The sequence below is a fragment of the Phragmites australis genome, chromosome 5 (genome assembly GCF_958298935.1).
Source record: "Phragmites australis chromosome 5, lpPhrAust1.1, whole genome shotgun sequence".
Classification (NCBI taxonomy): Eukaryota; Viridiplantae; Streptophyta; class Magnoliopsida; order Poales; family Poaceae; genus Phragmites; species Phragmites australis.
The window spans coordinates 42,658,462-42,677,321 of record NC_084925.1 but is presented as its reverse complement, the minus strand read 5'-3'; the positions used below and the strand labels follow the sequence as shown (position 1 = coordinate 42,677,321).

Here is an 18,860-nt window from a genome sequence, read left to right as displayed (position 1 = left end):
TTTTAAAATATGCTGTTAGCTTCTACAACAAATATTTAGTTTCTTAGCTCATAGCTTCTCAGAAAAATATATCTCAATGAGCTTCTCAGCTTTAATTTATTTTACTCATAAGCAAACTTCTAACTTCTAAAAAAACCACTTCTTCGAAACTCAATTATTCTGACTCCTAACTTCTGTCAATTAAAAAAACATAATCAGAAGTAGAAAAAAAAAACCAGCTTTAATGTCAGATCTGGCCCCTTACCGGTTCTCCCCCCGCCCCGATACCGGTCTCTCCATTTCCCATCCCCGCTACGCCCTTCTCCCACCCGCCCTTCTCCCACACGCTGCTGGCGGCGGCCGGCTGCCATGGAGGATCTGGGCATCGAGGCGAAGGAGGCGGCGGTGCGCGAGGTGGCGAAGCTGCTCCCGCTCCCGGAGCTCCTCTCCTCCATCGCCTCCATCAAATCCGACTACCTCGCGCGGCAGCAGGTGATGTGATCCACCCCAAGCCCCTTAATTTTGCTCGCGGTGGTGCCGCCAATTGCGGAGAAATATCAAATAGTGGGCGAATGAGTCGGGTAAACCCCGATAGGTATTCTCAATCTGGTGGCGCGTGACCTCTCCATGTAATTTTTCCTCCTCTCTGAGTTCTGATACGCTGCTTCTGTTTTGGCTGCATTTGAGTTCGTGGCGTGGATCATAGCAGAATCTTATTCCCATCATCTGATGATTATATTCGGGAAATTATGACCAGCTATTGTTCAAAAAATCGGTGATAGTAGCTGCTCAACCGGCCGAGAGTAGGGATTAATCGGTTAATCAATGATTAACTGAATTAATCGGTCGACCATGAATAAGTTAGTCAGCAAGAAATATACCTTATTTTTTATGTAATCTAGCAATATAATATACTAGAATAGACATGTATAAGAAGGAAAAATACTAAAATAGATATATTTCTCTGGGTGGGCCTCTTTCTTCTTGGGCCGGTGGCCCACCTCTCTCCCTCTCTTATCTCTCTCTGCCTCTCCCTCAGCACCTTTCTCGATCTCTCTCTCTCTCACTCACACACACAGGACGGCGGCGATAGCGGATAGGGTCGACGGCGAGGGCTAGCGCGACTGCGCGAGATGCTGGCGCTTCTGAGGTTGCGACGTGTTTTGAGAGAGGAGATTAATCGGTGGTCAAGGGATTAATCAGTGGTCAACCCGATTAATTGATTAATCGGCAAGCCGATTTCACCGTAATCAACTAGTTCCCTTGCCGATCAGCGATTAATCAGGCCGATCAGCGATTAAACCACTGAATTTGAACTCATGCGTTCAGTGGTTGAATTTGAACTCATTTTTCTTTCAGAAAAGTTATATCTTAAAGTTTGATAAATAAATAAGACTAATGGAGAGATAAAGCAGAACAAAATACTGGGATGCCACGGTTTAGACTTTTCATGCTTTTTTTTTTGCTTATTTCTTTTTTAGTATACCTGCTTGTGTACTGTACTTTAATTTTAGGCAAATATTTGAATTGTCTGAGAGCAGAAATTCAACCTGTTAATTTGAAATATTCAAATTGCCCCCAGAACTGAAAAGCTAAATACATATTGAAGTATCTCCTGCCTCCTATAGACCTCAAAAAAACTTTTAGATGATCGCGAGGATTAGCTTTTCTTTATTCAATCGCTTCATTCTTATACCTACTTTATTTCTTAGTATTTCTTTATTTTGATTGTAAGCTTGCCACATGTTTTTTTTCGTTGCTATTATTCCCCAAATTCGTTTTGGGGTTACCTCTTATCAAATGGATTTAAAAAGATACTCGCAGACAATGTATCAAACTAAATTAGTCATCTCATAAAATGGCTTGGGCTGCTGGGCAAGCTTTCTCAGTTCTCAGGTTTTGGCAGGGCATTTCTTGGCAAGCTTTAACTGTAGATATGAAATTAAAACAAAAGAAAGCATGCTACAATATGACAACTTAAGAAAACGGTTTGGTCATACGTAATATCTTCTTGAGATTTTATCATTACATTCACTATTTCAATCACTTCATGTACCTGTTGATTGTTTCTGACTATCTTTCACAAAATTTTTCAGACAAATGATGCACAACTCAGTACAATGGTGGCAGAACAGGTATCCCTTAATATCTGCTATGGGCTGCCAAACTTATTAACTGAACTATTATTTATTATCTTGAGTTATATTGAGTTACTATTGCTGCTACCATCATCTGCATATCCCCCTTCATGTGTGTCTGCTGGATGATGAGTTATTTTGGGTATTCTTGAAAACTGACAGGTCGAGCAAGCCCATGCTGGCATCAGTGCGCTTGCATTATCTCAGGAAACAATAAACAAACTACGTGAGAATTTCATAGATATAGACAAGTAAGCTAATTATCTTGATTTCTACATTTTCACATGCTTTTGCAGGACTGGTATGGTAGACTACTAGACTAGCATACTTTCAAAAGGCTACATGTCCCCCCTCCCCCTTTTTATTTCTCAGTCCTGTTATCATTAATGAAATGCAGGTTGTGTCAGGAATGTCAAACTTTAATTGAGAACCATGACAAGATCAAGCTTCTTAGCAATGCAAGAAACAACCTAAACACAACTTTAAAGGTTTGCTGACCGTAATTAACTATAACACTGTATTGTGACTCTTTTCCTTTATGCTATTTACATTTTCCTAATTACCAAAAGCTCAAGCTTGTTTTTCAATGCTGGTAGGATGTGGGAGGTATGATGTCCATATCTGTTGAGGCGGCTGCAGCACGCGACTCATTAAGCGATGACAAAGAGTTAATTCACACTTATGAGGTTGACTTTTATTCTTTGGCTTATCAATTAACACCATAATTGGATGCCCTAATGGCATTGCCCTATTTATCTGACTTTGCTGCGTCATTTTGCTTGTGTTGAAATTAGAGATTAACAGCTCTTGATGGAAAGAGGCGTTTTGCTTTAGCTGCTGCTGCATCTCACAAAGAAGAAGTTGGCCGACTGAGGTGGAATCTTTTTCCTTTTGTAGAACTTCAAAATTTGAACTAGTTACTAAATAATATTAATTATCATGCGATATAAGCTAAGCATTCCGAACAGAGGTTTGGCTCATTCTAAGCTCACATAAATCAGTAATTACCAGTTACATGTACTTTGTTAAAAAGAAGTTTCTACTGCGCTGCATATGCAAATGTATGCAACCGACTGCTTTCTACTTTTGAAGTTTAGTCCATCTGCAAAACATTAGGTTGTTTACTTTCAATCATGTCTTGTGTCCAATGTAGAATGTACAAGTAATAGAACTATTGCTGATAGCCAAGCTTTTAAATCGCGATTTTTGCGGCACAGCCCCAGAAAAGCTATAGAAGCTATCGCTAGCTATTGCAGGAGCTATCCTTCGTTGTGTTTTATTATCAAAATATTAATTTTTTTTGATAATATAGTTCATATCTGAAAAAATAATTACGATAATACATAAGTTGTCCTAATTATAATATAGAAAGATTATTAGTCATAATATGCTTGACAACATTACTTGATTAGTAAGAAATATAAGCATTGGAGTATTGAAAAAAGACGGCATAAGGTGCCTTGCTAGGTTTTTGCATAATTCAAGTTTATAAGAAATGTTTTTAAGCCTTCTAGGCGAAGTTGGATTTCAAAGTTTACTAGTTTTTTTTGGCATGTGGGTACATATGTAGGATAGCAGAGCTATCTCTAGCTATGAGCTATGGAAAATAGCGCAGCTATTTAGGTCTATAACGCTTATAGCTCATATAGCGGAATATTGACCCGTTGCTTTGTGTTTGAGGTCCAAAACTGCTATAGCGCAGCTATAGCTAACTATTTAGAACCTTGCTGATAGCATAATAAAATCTAGTTGAAGAAAAGCAAATTTATCCTTCATCGATCCACATTAGGATCATAGGATGATATGTTTAGATTTACAATATTACCTAGCTGATGCTGAATTGTTCATCTTTAGAGATGGCCTATTGCACATACAATTTCCAGAATTGTTTGCAGTACGGATATATGATATCAAGTCCTATTAGATTTGACAATAAATGTTAAATCTTTCTTGTGCCCTGTATTGCGATAAAGTACATAAGTACAATTCATTTGATGGATTCTTCTTCACTCCACAGAGAATACTTTGAGGATGTTGATCGATCATGGGAAACATTTGAGAAGACATTATGGGGCCATATCACCAACTTTTTCAGACTTTCAAAAGAGAGGTACCTTTAATGCCTACACATTGTTTATACCGTGCTATATGGCAAATGACTAAATTGAGTTATTGTATTATGTGTATGCTATTAAAATTGGGGCACTGTTTTGCACCCCCAGATTTGGTCACTTAAAATTTTCCTCATATGTGCCTTGTGCATAGCACTAAATATTAAGTCTTGCAAGAAGCAGGTTTCTTTTCTATTTAAAGATCAGATGAAAAAATTGCCTTAAGAAAATGAAAGAAAATGTTTTTTCCCTTTGAGCAAGAGATTCAATTCTTGTTAAGATGAGGCAGGCTGTGGAATTCCTTGCAATGGTGACAGCCTGGACCAACAACCCCTAGAGACAAGTATTGGCTATCTTATATTTAAGGGAAATTTCAGTATTTGCCATTAAAATTCACATACCTTTCAGAATTTGCCACCCTGCCCGACATGCAGTGACTCAGAGTGATACCTGAAAGGCACATGAATTCAAGTGGCAAATACTGAAATCTGCATATATTTAAAGCGCCCTGTTGCCTTTGCTTTCGCCTTTTTCTCTTCAGCATGGGGCTTTTTCTTGAGCCTAGCTGCAAATATGATAAGTAATGTGGCATGCATTTTTTCACCTAATGTTTCATCAGTAATAAAGATGCATTCAATGAACACGTTACAGCTTTAATGATCTAATGGCACATGCCTTCGTCGATTTTATACTTTATATTTTATCCAAAAAAATTGGTTAACTAATATTTCAACAGTAAAGTAAGACATACATGCTCAAACTATATTTGAAGGTATCTCATGTGCTATGTATGCTGGTATTTATACTTCCACCTTTTTGTTTTGCAGCCCTCAGACGTTGGTTCGAGCTTTGAGGTACAACTCATTCTTCAATTTCCGCTTTGATTATTTTCAATAGCCAATCTTGGAAGTGAACAGTTGAAAGGCTCATAGTTAAATGTGCTTTATAGCTACATGCCCTGTTGATATAGCTAAATGTAGTAACATTTTCTTTTTTTTGTTCCACTTCCATCTTTTAAATAAATTTATCAATGAATAGTTTTTTTTTCTTTCAAAAATGTAAATTTTCTAGAGTTATAAATTTGGTTGTATTGTCTATGTTTCCTATTTATTTTCTAGTAGATACATATCATTGCACATGATCCCACGAATTTACATTCTTACATCAGGGTTGTTTCTTCTTCTTTTTGAGACTACATCAGGGTTGTTGAAATGCAAGAGATCTTAGACCAACAACTTGCAGAAGAAGCAGCTGAGGCTGAGGGTGCAGGCGCTATGGCGACAATAACAAACCAACGGAGAACTGCAAAGTACACTATTTTCATTTTTCTCTTCAGATAAATCTGTTCTTCCAGTAAGATATCATATCTTTCATGCTTCAGAGGAGTGCAGCCAACATTTCAGCTCTGTTTGCATTATTGTGATGGTCATGGTTTGATAATACGATGTCATTTTTCACATATACACATCTTTTGAACTGCAATTGCATGTAACATAAATCTATCATCAAACGCTGATTGTTTTGGTGTGAGTAAGCAGAGCAATAGTTTTGAGTTTTAGTAGTATGTTCTACCCAACTTTGTCTTCATTTCCCCCTTTAGTGGTGACCTTCTGGTGGCATTGTATAGATGTAACTTAAATTGTGTATTTGCTAAAAGACTTGATGGCTTCTACTATTGATTATATTGTTTTTTCTAGTTTGACACAACTTGACCCTTTGCAACACCATTTTAGTCTGTAATCTTTAGGTATCTATTTCAACCGTAACATATGTGAGAAACCATGAATAATAGCATATTTTGTCAGGTTATCTCTTATTGACCTACTGATTATTTTGACTCATGCTACCCCAACATTAGCAGAAAAGGTGCAGGGGCAACAGCTACCCCAAGAAAGGGCACTCAAGAGAAATCAACGGTCCAGGGAAAGGGCTATAAGGACAAATGCTATGAGTGTATCAGGATGGCTGTTGAGTCACGCTTCAACAAATTGCTTACTGAGGTAGTGCTTAAGCCAATCCAGGATTTCAAGTTCTTATTTCTGATTATCACATTTCATGCACAGCAGTAGCTAATGTTTGGATTGCACAGCTTGTTTTCGTGGAGGATTTGATGGAAGCTTTGGAGGAAGCTAAATCAGTAAGTACTCTATTTTTTAGCCTTGGTTATCGATCAACAAAATGCATATCTGTGAGCTCTAGACTCCATAAGAGTTATGTGATTGATGGTTCTCAAGCTGTTATGGTCAACATGTTTGCTACATGTATTAGTGTTGCTAACATGTTATTGTCTAAGGAGCTCCATAAGAATGGTCTGGTTATTAAGAAATGGGGAAAAAAACAGTACTCCCTCTGATTCCATATATAAGTCCATCTAGCCTCCCTCCCACTTTTACAAATATAAGTCCAACTACTTCAAGGCAACTTTTTACCCCTTATTTCCTGTCTTGCCCCTATTTAATTGTGTCTAATCAATGAGGTAAACATGCCAACTGCCTTAATTATGGCAATGATTGATAGGTAACATGGTCGTTGTACCACTCACCTAAATTCTTGTGCCTGAATCCAAATGGACTTATATTTGGAGTCAGAGGGAGGATCACAGTTCATGCCTGATCATGCAATACTGTCACCTATTTAGAACTTATTTGGCATGCATGAGTGAAAATGTTGTTGTTGGTCTTCTCTACAAACACTCACAAAAAAGTGACGTTTTGGACATAGTCATGATCCCCAAAACACAATTTGACCATTTATTTCTATGGGAAATTCGTTGGTGGCCAGATGTTCCTGCGTCCCCACTAGCGAAAATATGATGATCCAACATGTTACAATGTTTCAATAAAAAATCATGTATGCGGTACACATAGTTAAGTAAACCTGCAAAAAACTAATTTCAAATTCATCGTGGATATTGAGATTTAGAAAACACAAGTGGTACTGCTAGCACATGATGAACAATGCCAGATTGATTTCTTGTCTATTTTGTTTCTTGACTTCTATGATGAATTTGATGCTGAATTTTACAAGTTTACTAAACTTCATGTTTACCACCTACATGATTTTTTTATGAAATTTTGAAACATCGCAAGATGCTGAATTTGTTAATGGGGATGCAGGAACCCTGGACACAAAATCCTCACTCTTTCAATTAAAATATATGTTGGAAACCAAATAAATTATAATATTAAGTACTCCTCGAGATGAATCTTATCTATACAGACTTTCCATATGAAAAATCTAAATACATATGGAGATATCCTATGGCGACCTTTTTTATGACTGGCAGGAGTAGATCATACCATCCTGCTAGCTTTTCAAATTGGGATCTAGCTAGGAATAGATGATGTTTCTTTAGAAAACATACTTACCTTGATTTACCTAATGGATCTTTGACTTATAGCTTGCTACTGTGCTTCTATTGCAATGCAGATTGGAGATGAGCTTGGTGATATATATGACTATGTTGCACCATGTTTTCCTCCTAGGTATGTTGATAATTAGTATAACTATACTTATCTTGTTGGTAGACTTTAGAATATCTGTTCCTATACACAGGAAGTTGGTAATTAGTTTACTATAACAGGATAAGTTTTCACACCTCAACTTAATACAATAGCCAGCTCTTGCTGGGACTTCAAAAACAAAAACCTACAGCAAGACAAAGGGATGTTGAGAGCTCATATAGTGGGCCATACTCTATCTCATAATTAAGTTTTTGCGAATGCTTCCAAATACGCTTCCTTCTAACTTCTCAACAAGTCAGCTCGTACATATGTATTGCTTCCAAATACGCTTTCTTCAAACTTCTCAACAAGTCAGCTCATACAGAAGTTATGTATTGCAACTTCTCAACAAGTCAGCTCATTCAGAAGTTATGTATTGCTTAAAACTAACATGATAACATCTCAACAAGTTAGGTCAACTGTCATGAGCATAGATTGGATGGCCCTGAAGCAGTGCGACCATGCCGATGCTTGGCGGCCAGATCACAAGGGCAGGGATAGATGGGATACTAAGAACTCTGATATATTTCTTGCTTAATTGAAATTGATGCAATGACCTCCTTTATATAGGAGCCGGCCCTAACAATCTAGGATAACAAATCTTATCTCTAAGACAAACCAATAGATCTTATTTCTAACTAATCTAACTTGATATCTGAGACAACTAACGGATTAAGAATAGAGATTAAGCCATCAACTGGTCTACTGTGCACTACAGTAACCCGTGTGCTGCAGTAGCCACGGTGTTGCAGTGTCGCGCTGGCCCAAGGCCCGTCCATGCTCTCAACAGTTTACAGAAGTTGGTGAAAGGCATGATGTTTTTGCTTTCATAAAATATTGATGGTCTGATTGGTTATTTTGACATGTCATCAACTGCTAATATTTAGAGAGAAGAGCAAATCCTTAGAAACAATTATTTGCAGAAAGGTTCCTAATTGTTTCCTTATTTTCGCTAATGTCCTGAAGTCTTGTGTTTCTTATTTCTATACAGATATGAAATTTTCCAGCTCATGGTAAACCTATATACCGAAAGGTTCATTCAGATGCTAAGACTTCTCAGTGATAGAGCGAATGATATTCAAAATATCAATATCCTGAAGGTACCTTATTTCAATTATCATATTTTTATTCTCCATGAGATGAATTGTAGAAACTACACTTCAGCAGATTGTTTGCCTTTGATTCTTGACCAGCATATGTTTGATTTTTGTTCTTAGCAAGCACATTAATAGACTAGTCACTGCAGGTAACTGGTTGGGTCGTGCAATATCAAGAAAATCTGATTGGTCTTGGTGTGGATGAATCACTTGCCCAAGTTTGTTCTGAAAGTGGCGCATTGGATCCCCTCATGAATATGTATGTTGAGCGTATGCAGGCAACAACTAAGGTACTTTCTAGATCTGTTGAATTCTAGATGAACTTAATCATGATAATCATGTATCTTTTCTTGTTTTCTTCTGTAGAAATGGTATAGTAACATTTTGGAGGCTGATAAAATACAACCACCAAAGAGCACGGAGGATGGAAAACTATATACACCTGCAGCTGTGGATCTATTCAGAATATTGACCGAGCAAGTTCAGATAGTTAGAGACAACAGCACAGACGTCATGCTATATCGTATTGCTCTAGCAGTTATTCAGGTATTTATATAGTTGCCCTTTGAGATTATGTGAGCCTACCTGGTTTTATTGTGCTGTGCTTCATGCTGTTTGAATCTGTTAGTCAATATGTTATTTTAATCTTCTACTTTGGTTCCTTTGCAGGTCATGCTTGATTTTCAAGCAGCTGAGAGGCAAAGACTTGAGGAGCCAGCTTCTGATGTTGGTCTGGAATCGCTATGTGCATTGGTATATTGCTTTCTCCATTTAAAACTCAATGTGATGTGGATTCCCTGCTTTTCCTTGTTTATTATTTGATCCTGACATTGTGTGTGCAGATTAACAACAACCTGCGTTGCTACGAACTTTCATCAGAGCTAAGCAGCAGTACATTGGAGGCACTTCCACAAAACTATGCTGAACAGGTGCAAATCTGTGACAAAGCTTTTGCTCTTTCTTAGGTGTCATTCTTTCAATCATGCTCTAACTTCTCATGAGATGGCTTCATTTTTTTTTTATTACATAGCTCACTCATTCTCGAAGTTTTTTCTTTTTGAACTTGAAATACTATGCTTAGTACCAGTGCCACGGTTCTGTTCCTAGGAACCAGTTTTCTACTTGTTTCTGAAGTAAAGAGTATAGTTTGTTGGCAATGCCGGGAGATGGAAAACTGTCTGGACTTTCATAAATTCAAAAAGTTGGGTGCAGAGAGCGACTAGAGCATATGCATTATTGCATTCCATATGGGTTCTGTTTCCCAGTAGGAATCTGTTTTCTTACCTGTGTCTGGCGTGAAGAATAAAGTTTCCTGGAAAGTATCAGAGGGAAACTGTCTGGACTTTTATAAATTCAAAATTTGGATGTAATGAGCATTTAGATCATATGTATTAGTCATATGGGTGTAATTCTCAACATTGAAATGGACCATTATGGAGGCATGCTTGTGTCTGGTCTAAAGAATAAATGCATAAATATCACCATGCCTTGTACTCATCTACCTAGCTAGAAGCATCAGAGGTATTTTGAGCTTGCAAAATTGTGCTTCTATGATACTATGGTTATATCCTATATATGCGGAGTTCTAAATCTAAGCATTGCATGCTTCACAAATACTATGTGTATGCAAATGTTGTTTGTGTTAATGAAATTCCTCCGGAAGCCAACCTCACTTCCGAAACTGGTCTGTTTAAAATTTGAATTGGGAGAACAAAGTGGGTGAGAGAAATCTGATCCCTGCCGATTCCTGGTCTAGGTACTTGGCTTTATTTTCTGTAAAACTGTAAATATCAACCCTATTTGGAACTTGGTGCTAATTGTTCTTTGTTGTTACAATGTTTCTATCTATCTATTCATGCACTTTAAGCTTTTTAAACTCTTAGCAAATGTTCTTTTGCAGGTTAATTTTGAAGACACTTGCAAAGGATTTCTTGAGGTTGCCAAGGTTTGTTCTGCATCCATATGATATAGCTATACATCTATATTACCTTAGGTTTAAGGAATGAAACTTGACCTGCTGACCACTGTGAAAGTATTTCTTGAGGGGCCAAGGTCTACATCGCTGTTATAATTTCATATGTAGTTATGACCAACGATTTTTTTAAGAATATTCGATGTAAAATCATGAAGAGCCTTTCATGAGTAAATTGCACCTTATCTTTTCTTTTTCATGTTACTAGTGCGTTTTGGGTACTTGGTACACATCCAACTACGTGTGCTGTTTGTCCTGTAACCAACATTCCTAATTAGAGACACTTTATGCGATCACATAAAAACTAAAAACACTGTCACAAGTGTATAACCTCAGAAAGATGCCTTACAAAATCTTTTACTTCTTGTCAAACACTCTGCTACCTTACTTTGTTAAGGTTCTAGAAAAGCTAGTTGAATGCTAAAACTGGCACTGGTGTGGTTAACTCTTGGTAGTTTTCTTGCCAATCTCGAGTATTGCTTGAGAAATTGATGCTAGAGTGGTATGCACTCATCAACTCAGCTGTCTTGTAAGGAATGGGCTGAAAAGTGAAAACTTTATATTTCAAGCACTGCATCATGATCAATGAATAAGTAATTGTGGATTAAAACAGCATGCTTTATTCTTTCAACAGGAAGCTGTCCTTCAAACTGTTAGTGTTATTTTTGAAGACCCAGGTGTGCAGGATCTACTAGCGAAGCTTTACCAGAAAGGTAGTTCTTTCATAGTAGCCTTCTCCTTTGTTCTCTTCTTTATGTCAGTTCTTGGTCAAATTTTGAATTAATAGCACCTGCAACTCCTCACAATCCGTGAGAGGCTTATCATCCAGAAAAGCACTGGAACATTTATAGTATTGTATGCTTACGCAATTACAATGATTCCCTCCATCATCATGCTCTCTGTTCACTGGTATTGATGGATTTGATCTCAATGTTGCCTTATTATTTTCAACAGCTAATTTGCAGCAATTTGTGGAAATAGTTGTTTAGGCTTGTTTGCAGTTAACATTCAGGGCCTGTTAATTAGTCTAAAAAACAGTCAAGGTCTGTTTGCATAGGACGGATTAGGATCCAAATCCTTAGGATTTAGCTTAAACTAAATTCAAAAAATTCTTAGAGCAATCCCTTTCTTCCAAACACACCCTCAAAAATCCCTGAGCATTTGCCTTTGCCAGTTTGGCTGTATAACTTTGTGCCGAATCCCAAGTATAGGTACATCAGTGATGTGTGATTTGGTAGTGAGCAATCAGTTAAACCCTCCCAGTAAGCAAGCTAAAGTGACAATACTGTTTGGCATGGAGGTGCCAGTCATATGAACTATTCTTTGCCTAATTTTTTGTGATATGCTATTTGCAGCGTCTTTTCTTATCTATGGAATATCTCGTCGCAATTGTTTTCTCACATAGATTCTTTCTGTTCAGACTGGCTAGATGGAATGGTCACGGAATATCTTGTCGCAACATTTGCTGATTATTTTGGGGATGTTAAACTGTAAGTTCTAATAAAATTGCAATAAGTGGTATGTAACTATGTATGAATGCATATTTCCTGGAAAATCCTGTCGCTGATGCTTATTTTGTTTACCTACATTTGTATGCGCTCAATATGAAATGCTTTGTGTGACATAGTTGAGAAAATTGCACCCCGCCATATTCCATGCCATCAAACCATGGCCTGAAGTTTACTGCTAGATCCCCAAATATCAAGCATAAACAATGCATTTGGCAAATTTGGAAACTCATGCGAATTGATAGGATTTAAAATGCTGGTGTGAATTCACAAACTTTAAAAGTACAAGTTGCTCCAATGCAATTTTATCTACAAAATTTAATGGTTTCTATCATATCAGTAGTGTTCCTCATAAGCTATGGAGTGTTGGTTGCTTGTACACTTCAAATTTCTGCTCCTGTCAGTTTGTCTATAGTTGAATAGTAACGGTCAGGAGTTTTGCTGACATTACTTGTGTACCTTTATGTGCTTTATTTTAATACCCTTGTGTTTATTTTTGTAGATATATTGAAGAAAGATCATTTCGAAGATTTGTGGAGGCTTGTGTAGAGGAAACAATTGTTGTGTACATTGAGCATCTCCTTACTCAGGTTTGCAGAACCACCCTTAGTACTATTTGAAATACTGTTCATTTAAGTTAATCGTGCCTCACTGTACCCTAAAATGACTGTTAATATCTGGAGGGACTTTTAGGAACATATAAGATGTATTGACGGCCCAAAAGGAAGATTTGCACATTGTTTCCTAAAAACTATCTTGTACGGAGCTGTCACCATTGTACTCTGTTCAGTTAGTCTTTCCCTTTTACCAGATTACACCCACCAATTTCACAGCATTCCTCGCCCAAAAAATAAATTAGAATCGCATGACATGTCATATTATCTCTGAGAACTGCAAGTCCTTTCAATAGCTAATGTGTTTCCTTTTGTGCCTGTAGAAAAACTACATAAAAGAAGAAACAATCGAGAGGATGAGGCTAGATGAAGAAGTGCTTATGGATTTCTTCAGAGAGCACATTAATGTGACAGTAAGTACAGTTTCTGCCAGGAGTTTGTTTTGCTTACAACTACAGATTGGTCTTCATTCAAAGTTGGAACTAGCCACAATCCCTGCAATTGAGTGCATGCATTTATTGTAAAATTAAATTGGATACTGTAATTTTTGGCATTGAACACCCATGGTCCTAATAACACATTTATGGTTTGATCCTTCTATATAACTTGAACCAGTTAATGAAAAGCTGTCTTTACATTGCACTCCAGAAAGTTGAAAATAGAGTGCGGATTCTGGCTGATCTGAGGGAGCTTGCTTCAGCTGAGAGTCTGGATAGCTTTACTCTCATTTATACAAATATTCTGGAACATCAACCTGATTGCCCGGTAATTTTGTCTAGCAAACATATTCAGTTTTGCTAATACGTGATTATCCAAACATCAAGCGTCATGTTCACTTCTTGTGATGCTCTGCAACTTGACATGTGCGTTTTATAGCCTGAGGTCGTTGAGAAGCTTGTGGCAATGCGGGAAGGCATTCCAAGAAAGGAAGCCAAAGAGGTAAGGACACCAGACTTCTCGCATCATATACATTAGGGGTGCAAACGGGACGAATATTTTCTAACCGTCCGAAAGGGTTCGAAGCAAATATAGGATGACCGATATCCGTATCCGATATTGTTCAATACTATTCATATCCGATCCGATATTCAAAGTATCCGAAGTATTCAAATGTTAGGTGTTATGAGAAAATATATTGTGATTTTACTTAAAAATATGATAATATATAGATAGATTGTCACACATCCGTAGACAGATAATATTGAATGTTCTTATTTTCACATCTCATCGATCACTCTTTCGTTGTGCTCACTTTGATTGTACTCTTATACTGTTTAATGTGATGTGTGAGAATACAAATAAAGTGAAAATTTCTATCTATCCAACTATCTGACTGTCCGAAGGGGTGCGAAGCAAATATAGGATTACCGATATGTATGTCTGACACTGTTTGACACTATTCATGTTCAATCTGACTCCGAGAAAAAAATATAGGATGAGATATAGGATCAGCAATATCTATCCGTATCCGATCCGATTGCACTCTTAATATACATCTCCCGTAGAACTATGTTTGCATCAACTAGCGGTCCAGTTCAAGTGCCAATTTCTGCTTTTTGGGAGGGGAACATTTGATGATTATGGTTGTTAATGTCATTCTTAATTATTATATATTAAAGTTAGTTATACGTTGTCATAGATTCTTTGGTCTTATTCCCTACTCATTTCTTAGGTTGTACAAGAATGCAAGGAGGTATACGAGAACGCTCTTGTGGATGGCAACCCTCCTAAGTCTGGCTTCGTGTTCGGCAAACTGAAGTGCCTGACAGGACGGAAAGGCATATGGAGGAAGCTTGGGCAGTGAGGACCCAACAACTTCGGCAGAGTTGATTCACGTGCCTGAGACAAAGATTTGTTTTCTCATTTGTGATCATTCTTTTGTTCGTTTATCAAATCTACTACTGGGGTCACATTTATATCATATCCAAGTGTAAGCCGTAGCATGAGAAGAGCAAGAATGTACATTTTTCTTTGGTTAGCAACACTGTAAAAAGATTGTAATGTTTTGAAAGCCTATTTTTATTTATTCAATAAAATGTCTAAAGATGTAGGTATTGTTCAGTGCAAGCAGCGGGGCATTGCCATCTAATCTGAAGTACTGGGCAACCTCTTCATGCGTGGTGCACATCATAACGGGTCTGTTTGGAATGGAGGATATGACGGGCCTGTTTGGAATGGAGGAAAGAAAAACTGAAGGAATGGGAAAAACGAAGTTACATTAATGCAGTGGTAAAAACAGAATACAATGGTAAAACAGAGGATTGAAATATACATGAAAGAAAAGAACGAGAGGAGGCTTCTTGAACGTAGGAATCCAAGGCATTAGAAATTTAAATTTTTGCGTGATAGAAAGAGAGGTAGAGAGGTTCGTTGCATTGGAATTTTCAAAGGAAATTTCCCATGAGCTCTCATCTCATTTTGCCTTTCCTCCAAAACCATAGGAAAGTTGAAACTTTCCAAAAGGAAGGAATGAGCCAAACCTCCATTCCGAACACCTATTTCCTCTGAAATTCCATTGTAATGCAATTCCTCCACTTTTCCTCCATGTGTTCACTTTTTCTCGAACACACACGAGAGCTACGTGTCAATGTATTAAGAAGAAATAGTGAGCCAATTTATAAAAAATCGGGATCCGAAAACCTTAACAAGCACTGTATTACAACCCACGAAGCACAGTTCAAGCGCAAGACAAAGGGGGAAGAAAGAGACCCCAAACCCCTCAAAACAACCAGACGACGAAGGTACGGAAAAACAACATACACCCTATAGCCACTACACAACAAACATCAGTCACACCAAGTAACATTACACCGCAAGCAACTATACCCTGCTAGCATCTCGATCATGATAACCTGACAACTCAACAGGCGAAGTCCCACTCTCACGCCTGACTATCCGACTTGGTCGGCGGCCATGCCAAACCAAAAGCTCAAAGGCGGGTTCTGGGACGTCGGAACATAGCCACTGCCACGAAGCGCCGAAAGATGATGAGAACCTCCACCAAACATGAGAACGAAGGGGCCGGAGCTACAGTGGAGGATGGTGTGCCCTGCAAGGAGAGGGATTCACCAAAGCGACGTCTTCAGGAAGGTGATGGCATAGGAACCGTCGTTGCTTGTCTGGAAAGCTGAATAAGGTTTTCACTCGGAGAGATCCCGGGGGAACTTCATTACGTATGATGCCCACGAGCGTCACTGTAGTTGACAATGGCATGGTGCGGCTTTCCCTCTTAGTTACCCCTACCACGACACAACTCCTTGAAAACAGAGGCTCAACAGGTTAACCGGACCAAGCAATAGCAAGAGAACAACCAGCAACACAAGAGTACAATGCATCCGCTAGTAAGAGATGACCGAGGGTGAAACCCTAGCCTGCAGTAACACACAACATGGCTGTTAGGAAAGGACCGACATCTTCTTAAGCAACGGCCGGCCACCGTAAGGAGCACTGAAGGCCACTGACGGCCGACCGGGTGCACTGTCCGCCAAGGCCAGCTGAAGGCCCGACCGTGTGATCCTGACAAGCGTATGTCTACTTTGCAGTTTCTCTCTGCAAACGAGGCATGACGCGAATTGGGGCATGCCTGATATGGTGAAGCTCCGTGCATCCGCAGCGAACTGTGATCCACCTATGCCTGGTGGCCTGTCCAGGTTGCGATCAACGCGACCCACGAGGAATTGGAAACTGTGTGTGGCACGATTATCTAGTGAGAGCATCCCATCCATCTAGGAACCGTCGTTAGTCTCGTCACTCCTCATGGGTTTTTTTGAGCACTCCTCTCGCAGCTTTTACCTATGCCTGGTGGCCTGTCCAGGTTGCGATCAACACGACCCACGAGGAATTGGAAACTGTGTGTGACACGATTATTTAGTGAGAGCATCCCACCCATCTAGGAACCGTCGTTAGTCTCGTCACTCCTCATGGGTTTTTTTAGCACTCCTCTCGCAGCTTTTTATTTATTTATTTATTTTATTTTTAAAAAAAGTGAGACCTATATTCACGGTCTTCATTGGAGGCAAGTACGAATGCTGTCCGCGCGAGCGCACGCGCTCGAATGCGAGCTGGCTCGGGCGCCCGCGCCTTGCGTGTGCCGTCCTGGCCAACCGAGCCAGCGCTCTATTTGTGCGACGAAGCAACTTTATGGCACCGCACGATGAAGCAGGTATTTGAGAAGCTACAACGTGAGCGGCAAGGGTGGACCTAACAGTGAAATTGAACGGGAACACCACCTTTAGAGATTGAAAAACTATAAAGTCTTTGTGTAAACTACGAAAGATCAAAATACTACTAGAATATTACAAATTGAGTAGGGGCGTATGCCCCCTCTCACTATAACATAGGTTCGCCGCTACCTCTTTCTACATCAAACAGGAAAACTACAGGTTTTAGTTGAATCTTGCTTGTCACCGCCATCAGCTTCTCTCTGAAACACATCAAACCTTCCAAACCAAGGGAAAACAATGTATTTGATGTACTCCAAGTATGGGTTTCCTTCGATAGTTTTGGGAAGGCAGAAAGCCTTTTTTTATCTTCTGATTCACCTTGGTCTGCAATAATCAAGCTAACTATGAAATTCTATCACCATGGAGAAAATCAGGCATGAAACACTGACTGATAGATACTTCTGTATAAAACAAACATGAGAACTAAAGTAAAAATAGCCAAATATGAAAGCATAGTGATTATAGATTTTTTTATTTTGTGTCAGATGAAAACTATATGATCATACCCTGCAAGGCTATGACATCACAACAAGTAATATCCCCAACATTCTTCAGGCATAAAGGATGGGCGGGCCGACGTTCTTTCGGAGCAAAGTATCTTCAGCCTTGGGCAAAGGACTGCGCAGATGCAGCACGTTCGTTACAAAGGACATGACCTTGTAGGCTAGAGAGCAAGCTGGATGAGTGGATGGATTCTTCGACTCGGCGATACGATATCCCTCAGATGAGATGCAGAGCTTGGGTGTGCTGTTCTTCCTACAGTCATTGAAATCAAGTATTTCGTTTCAGATGTTGTATTCGGAGCAACTCGCCACCCATCGAATGACCGAAGTGCCAATGCTCAAACAGCTCTATCTATCTGTTTCAGTCCTACCTGTGTTCTTCCTGGCGCTAGATCGTGGTCGCTGCAAGCTGGGCGTTATGGAGGCTAGCCTCATCCGGGAGGGTGACAAGGAATGTACGGGCTGCGGCGGCGCTCCAGCGAGCCACGGCCACGGGTGACGGCCATTTTGAAGGACACCGGCAGGGGGTGGTCGTTATTTGAAATACCGACCACCCCTGGGTCTCTGGAAGCCGTTGGATCGGAACCGTGCGGCCCAGATCGGGCATGGGTTGCATGCGTCCTCATCAGGCAGGCTCGGGAGCTCGACGGCGCGCACGGCGGGGGCCGGAAACCCAGGTCAGATGGACTCAGAGCGGCGTCGTGGGCTCGGGAGTTGGGACTCCTCGTCGCTGCTCCCTTCAAGAACAGCCTGTTCTAGTCTGGGCAAAGGCGCAAAGCGCCCATGGAGATGATGCGCAGGGCCCTCAGCTCGTGCCTCACTGCCGTGTTCGTCGCTGGGGCGGCCTGCGTAGACTATACCTAATGAATTCTCTTCACGACTTAGAATCTCTTCGCGAAGTTATTTTCGTTCTCTTCAGCATTGTTTTTCTTCACGGTTCACTTTACGAAGAGATTCTCAAGCTATTCTCTCGTGACGAAATTCTCTCTTATTTTCTTTTACTAATCCATTTGAAGAAAAACTGTTAGAGATAAAAAAAAAGAAAATAAAAATGAAAAAAAATCAGAAAGATAAAAATAAAGAGAAAATGATTATGATGGTCTTATGCATCATCTCACGCCATGTCCTTGTTGCTATGCGTGCAAGAACATGGAGTGGAAGATTTGAAGCATCCCCCCTGCCGCGGGTGGGGTGGGTTTGATGCGGGCTTGC

General features: G+C 39.5%; 1 protein-coding gene across 2 annotated transcripts; it reads left to right on the top strand.

Annotated features, from left to right (window-relative positions):
- The first annotated feature begins 248 nt into the window (after positions 1-248).
- On the top strand, positions 249-14,972 carry LOC133919802 (exocyst complex component SEC6-like). 2 transcript variants are annotated; one of them, XM_062364309.1, is made up of 25 exons: positions 249-471; positions 2,076-2,114; positions 2,280-2,368; positions 2,515-2,605; positions 2,714-2,803; positions 2,912-2,991; positions 4,135-4,227; positions 5,056-5,082; positions 5,430-5,537; positions 6,087-6,228; positions 6,318-6,365; positions 7,658-7,713; positions 8,723-8,831; positions 8,978-9,118; positions 9,195-9,374; positions 9,498-9,581; positions 9,671-9,757; positions 10,729-10,773; positions 11,435-11,513; positions 12,221-12,290; positions 12,811-12,898; positions 13,246-13,335; positions 13,571-13,687; positions 13,799-13,861; positions 14,595-14,972. In XM_062364309.1, exons 1-25 carry the CDS (start codon positions 349-351, stop codon positions 14,724-14,726), a joined length of 2,271 nt encoding a protein of 756 aa, XP_062220293.1. In that variant the 5' UTR covers positions 249-348; the 3' UTR covers positions 14,727-14,972. The 2 variants fall into 2 exon arrangements, with proteins under 2 accessions (XP_062220293.1, XP_062220294.1); XM_062364310.1 differs by having other exon boundaries at positions 250-471; positions 6,090-6,228.
- Positions 14,973-18,860: the final 3,888 nt, after the last annotated feature.

Bases quoted from the DNA above. Each gene is read 5' to 3' on its own strand.
- LOC133919802 (XM_062364309.1), top strand. From the start codon at position 349: ATGGAGGATCTGGGCATCGAGGCGAAGGAGGCGGCGGTGCGCGAGGTG. The intron at 2,992-4,134 runs GTGGAATCTTTT...TTCACTCCACAG, and splicing joins GAAGAAGTTGGCCGACTGAG to AGAATACTTTGAGGATGTTG. The intron at 13,336-13,570 runs GTAAGTACAGTT...ATTGCACTCCAG, and splicing joins GAGAGCACATTAATGTGACA to AAAGTTGAAAATAGAGTGCG.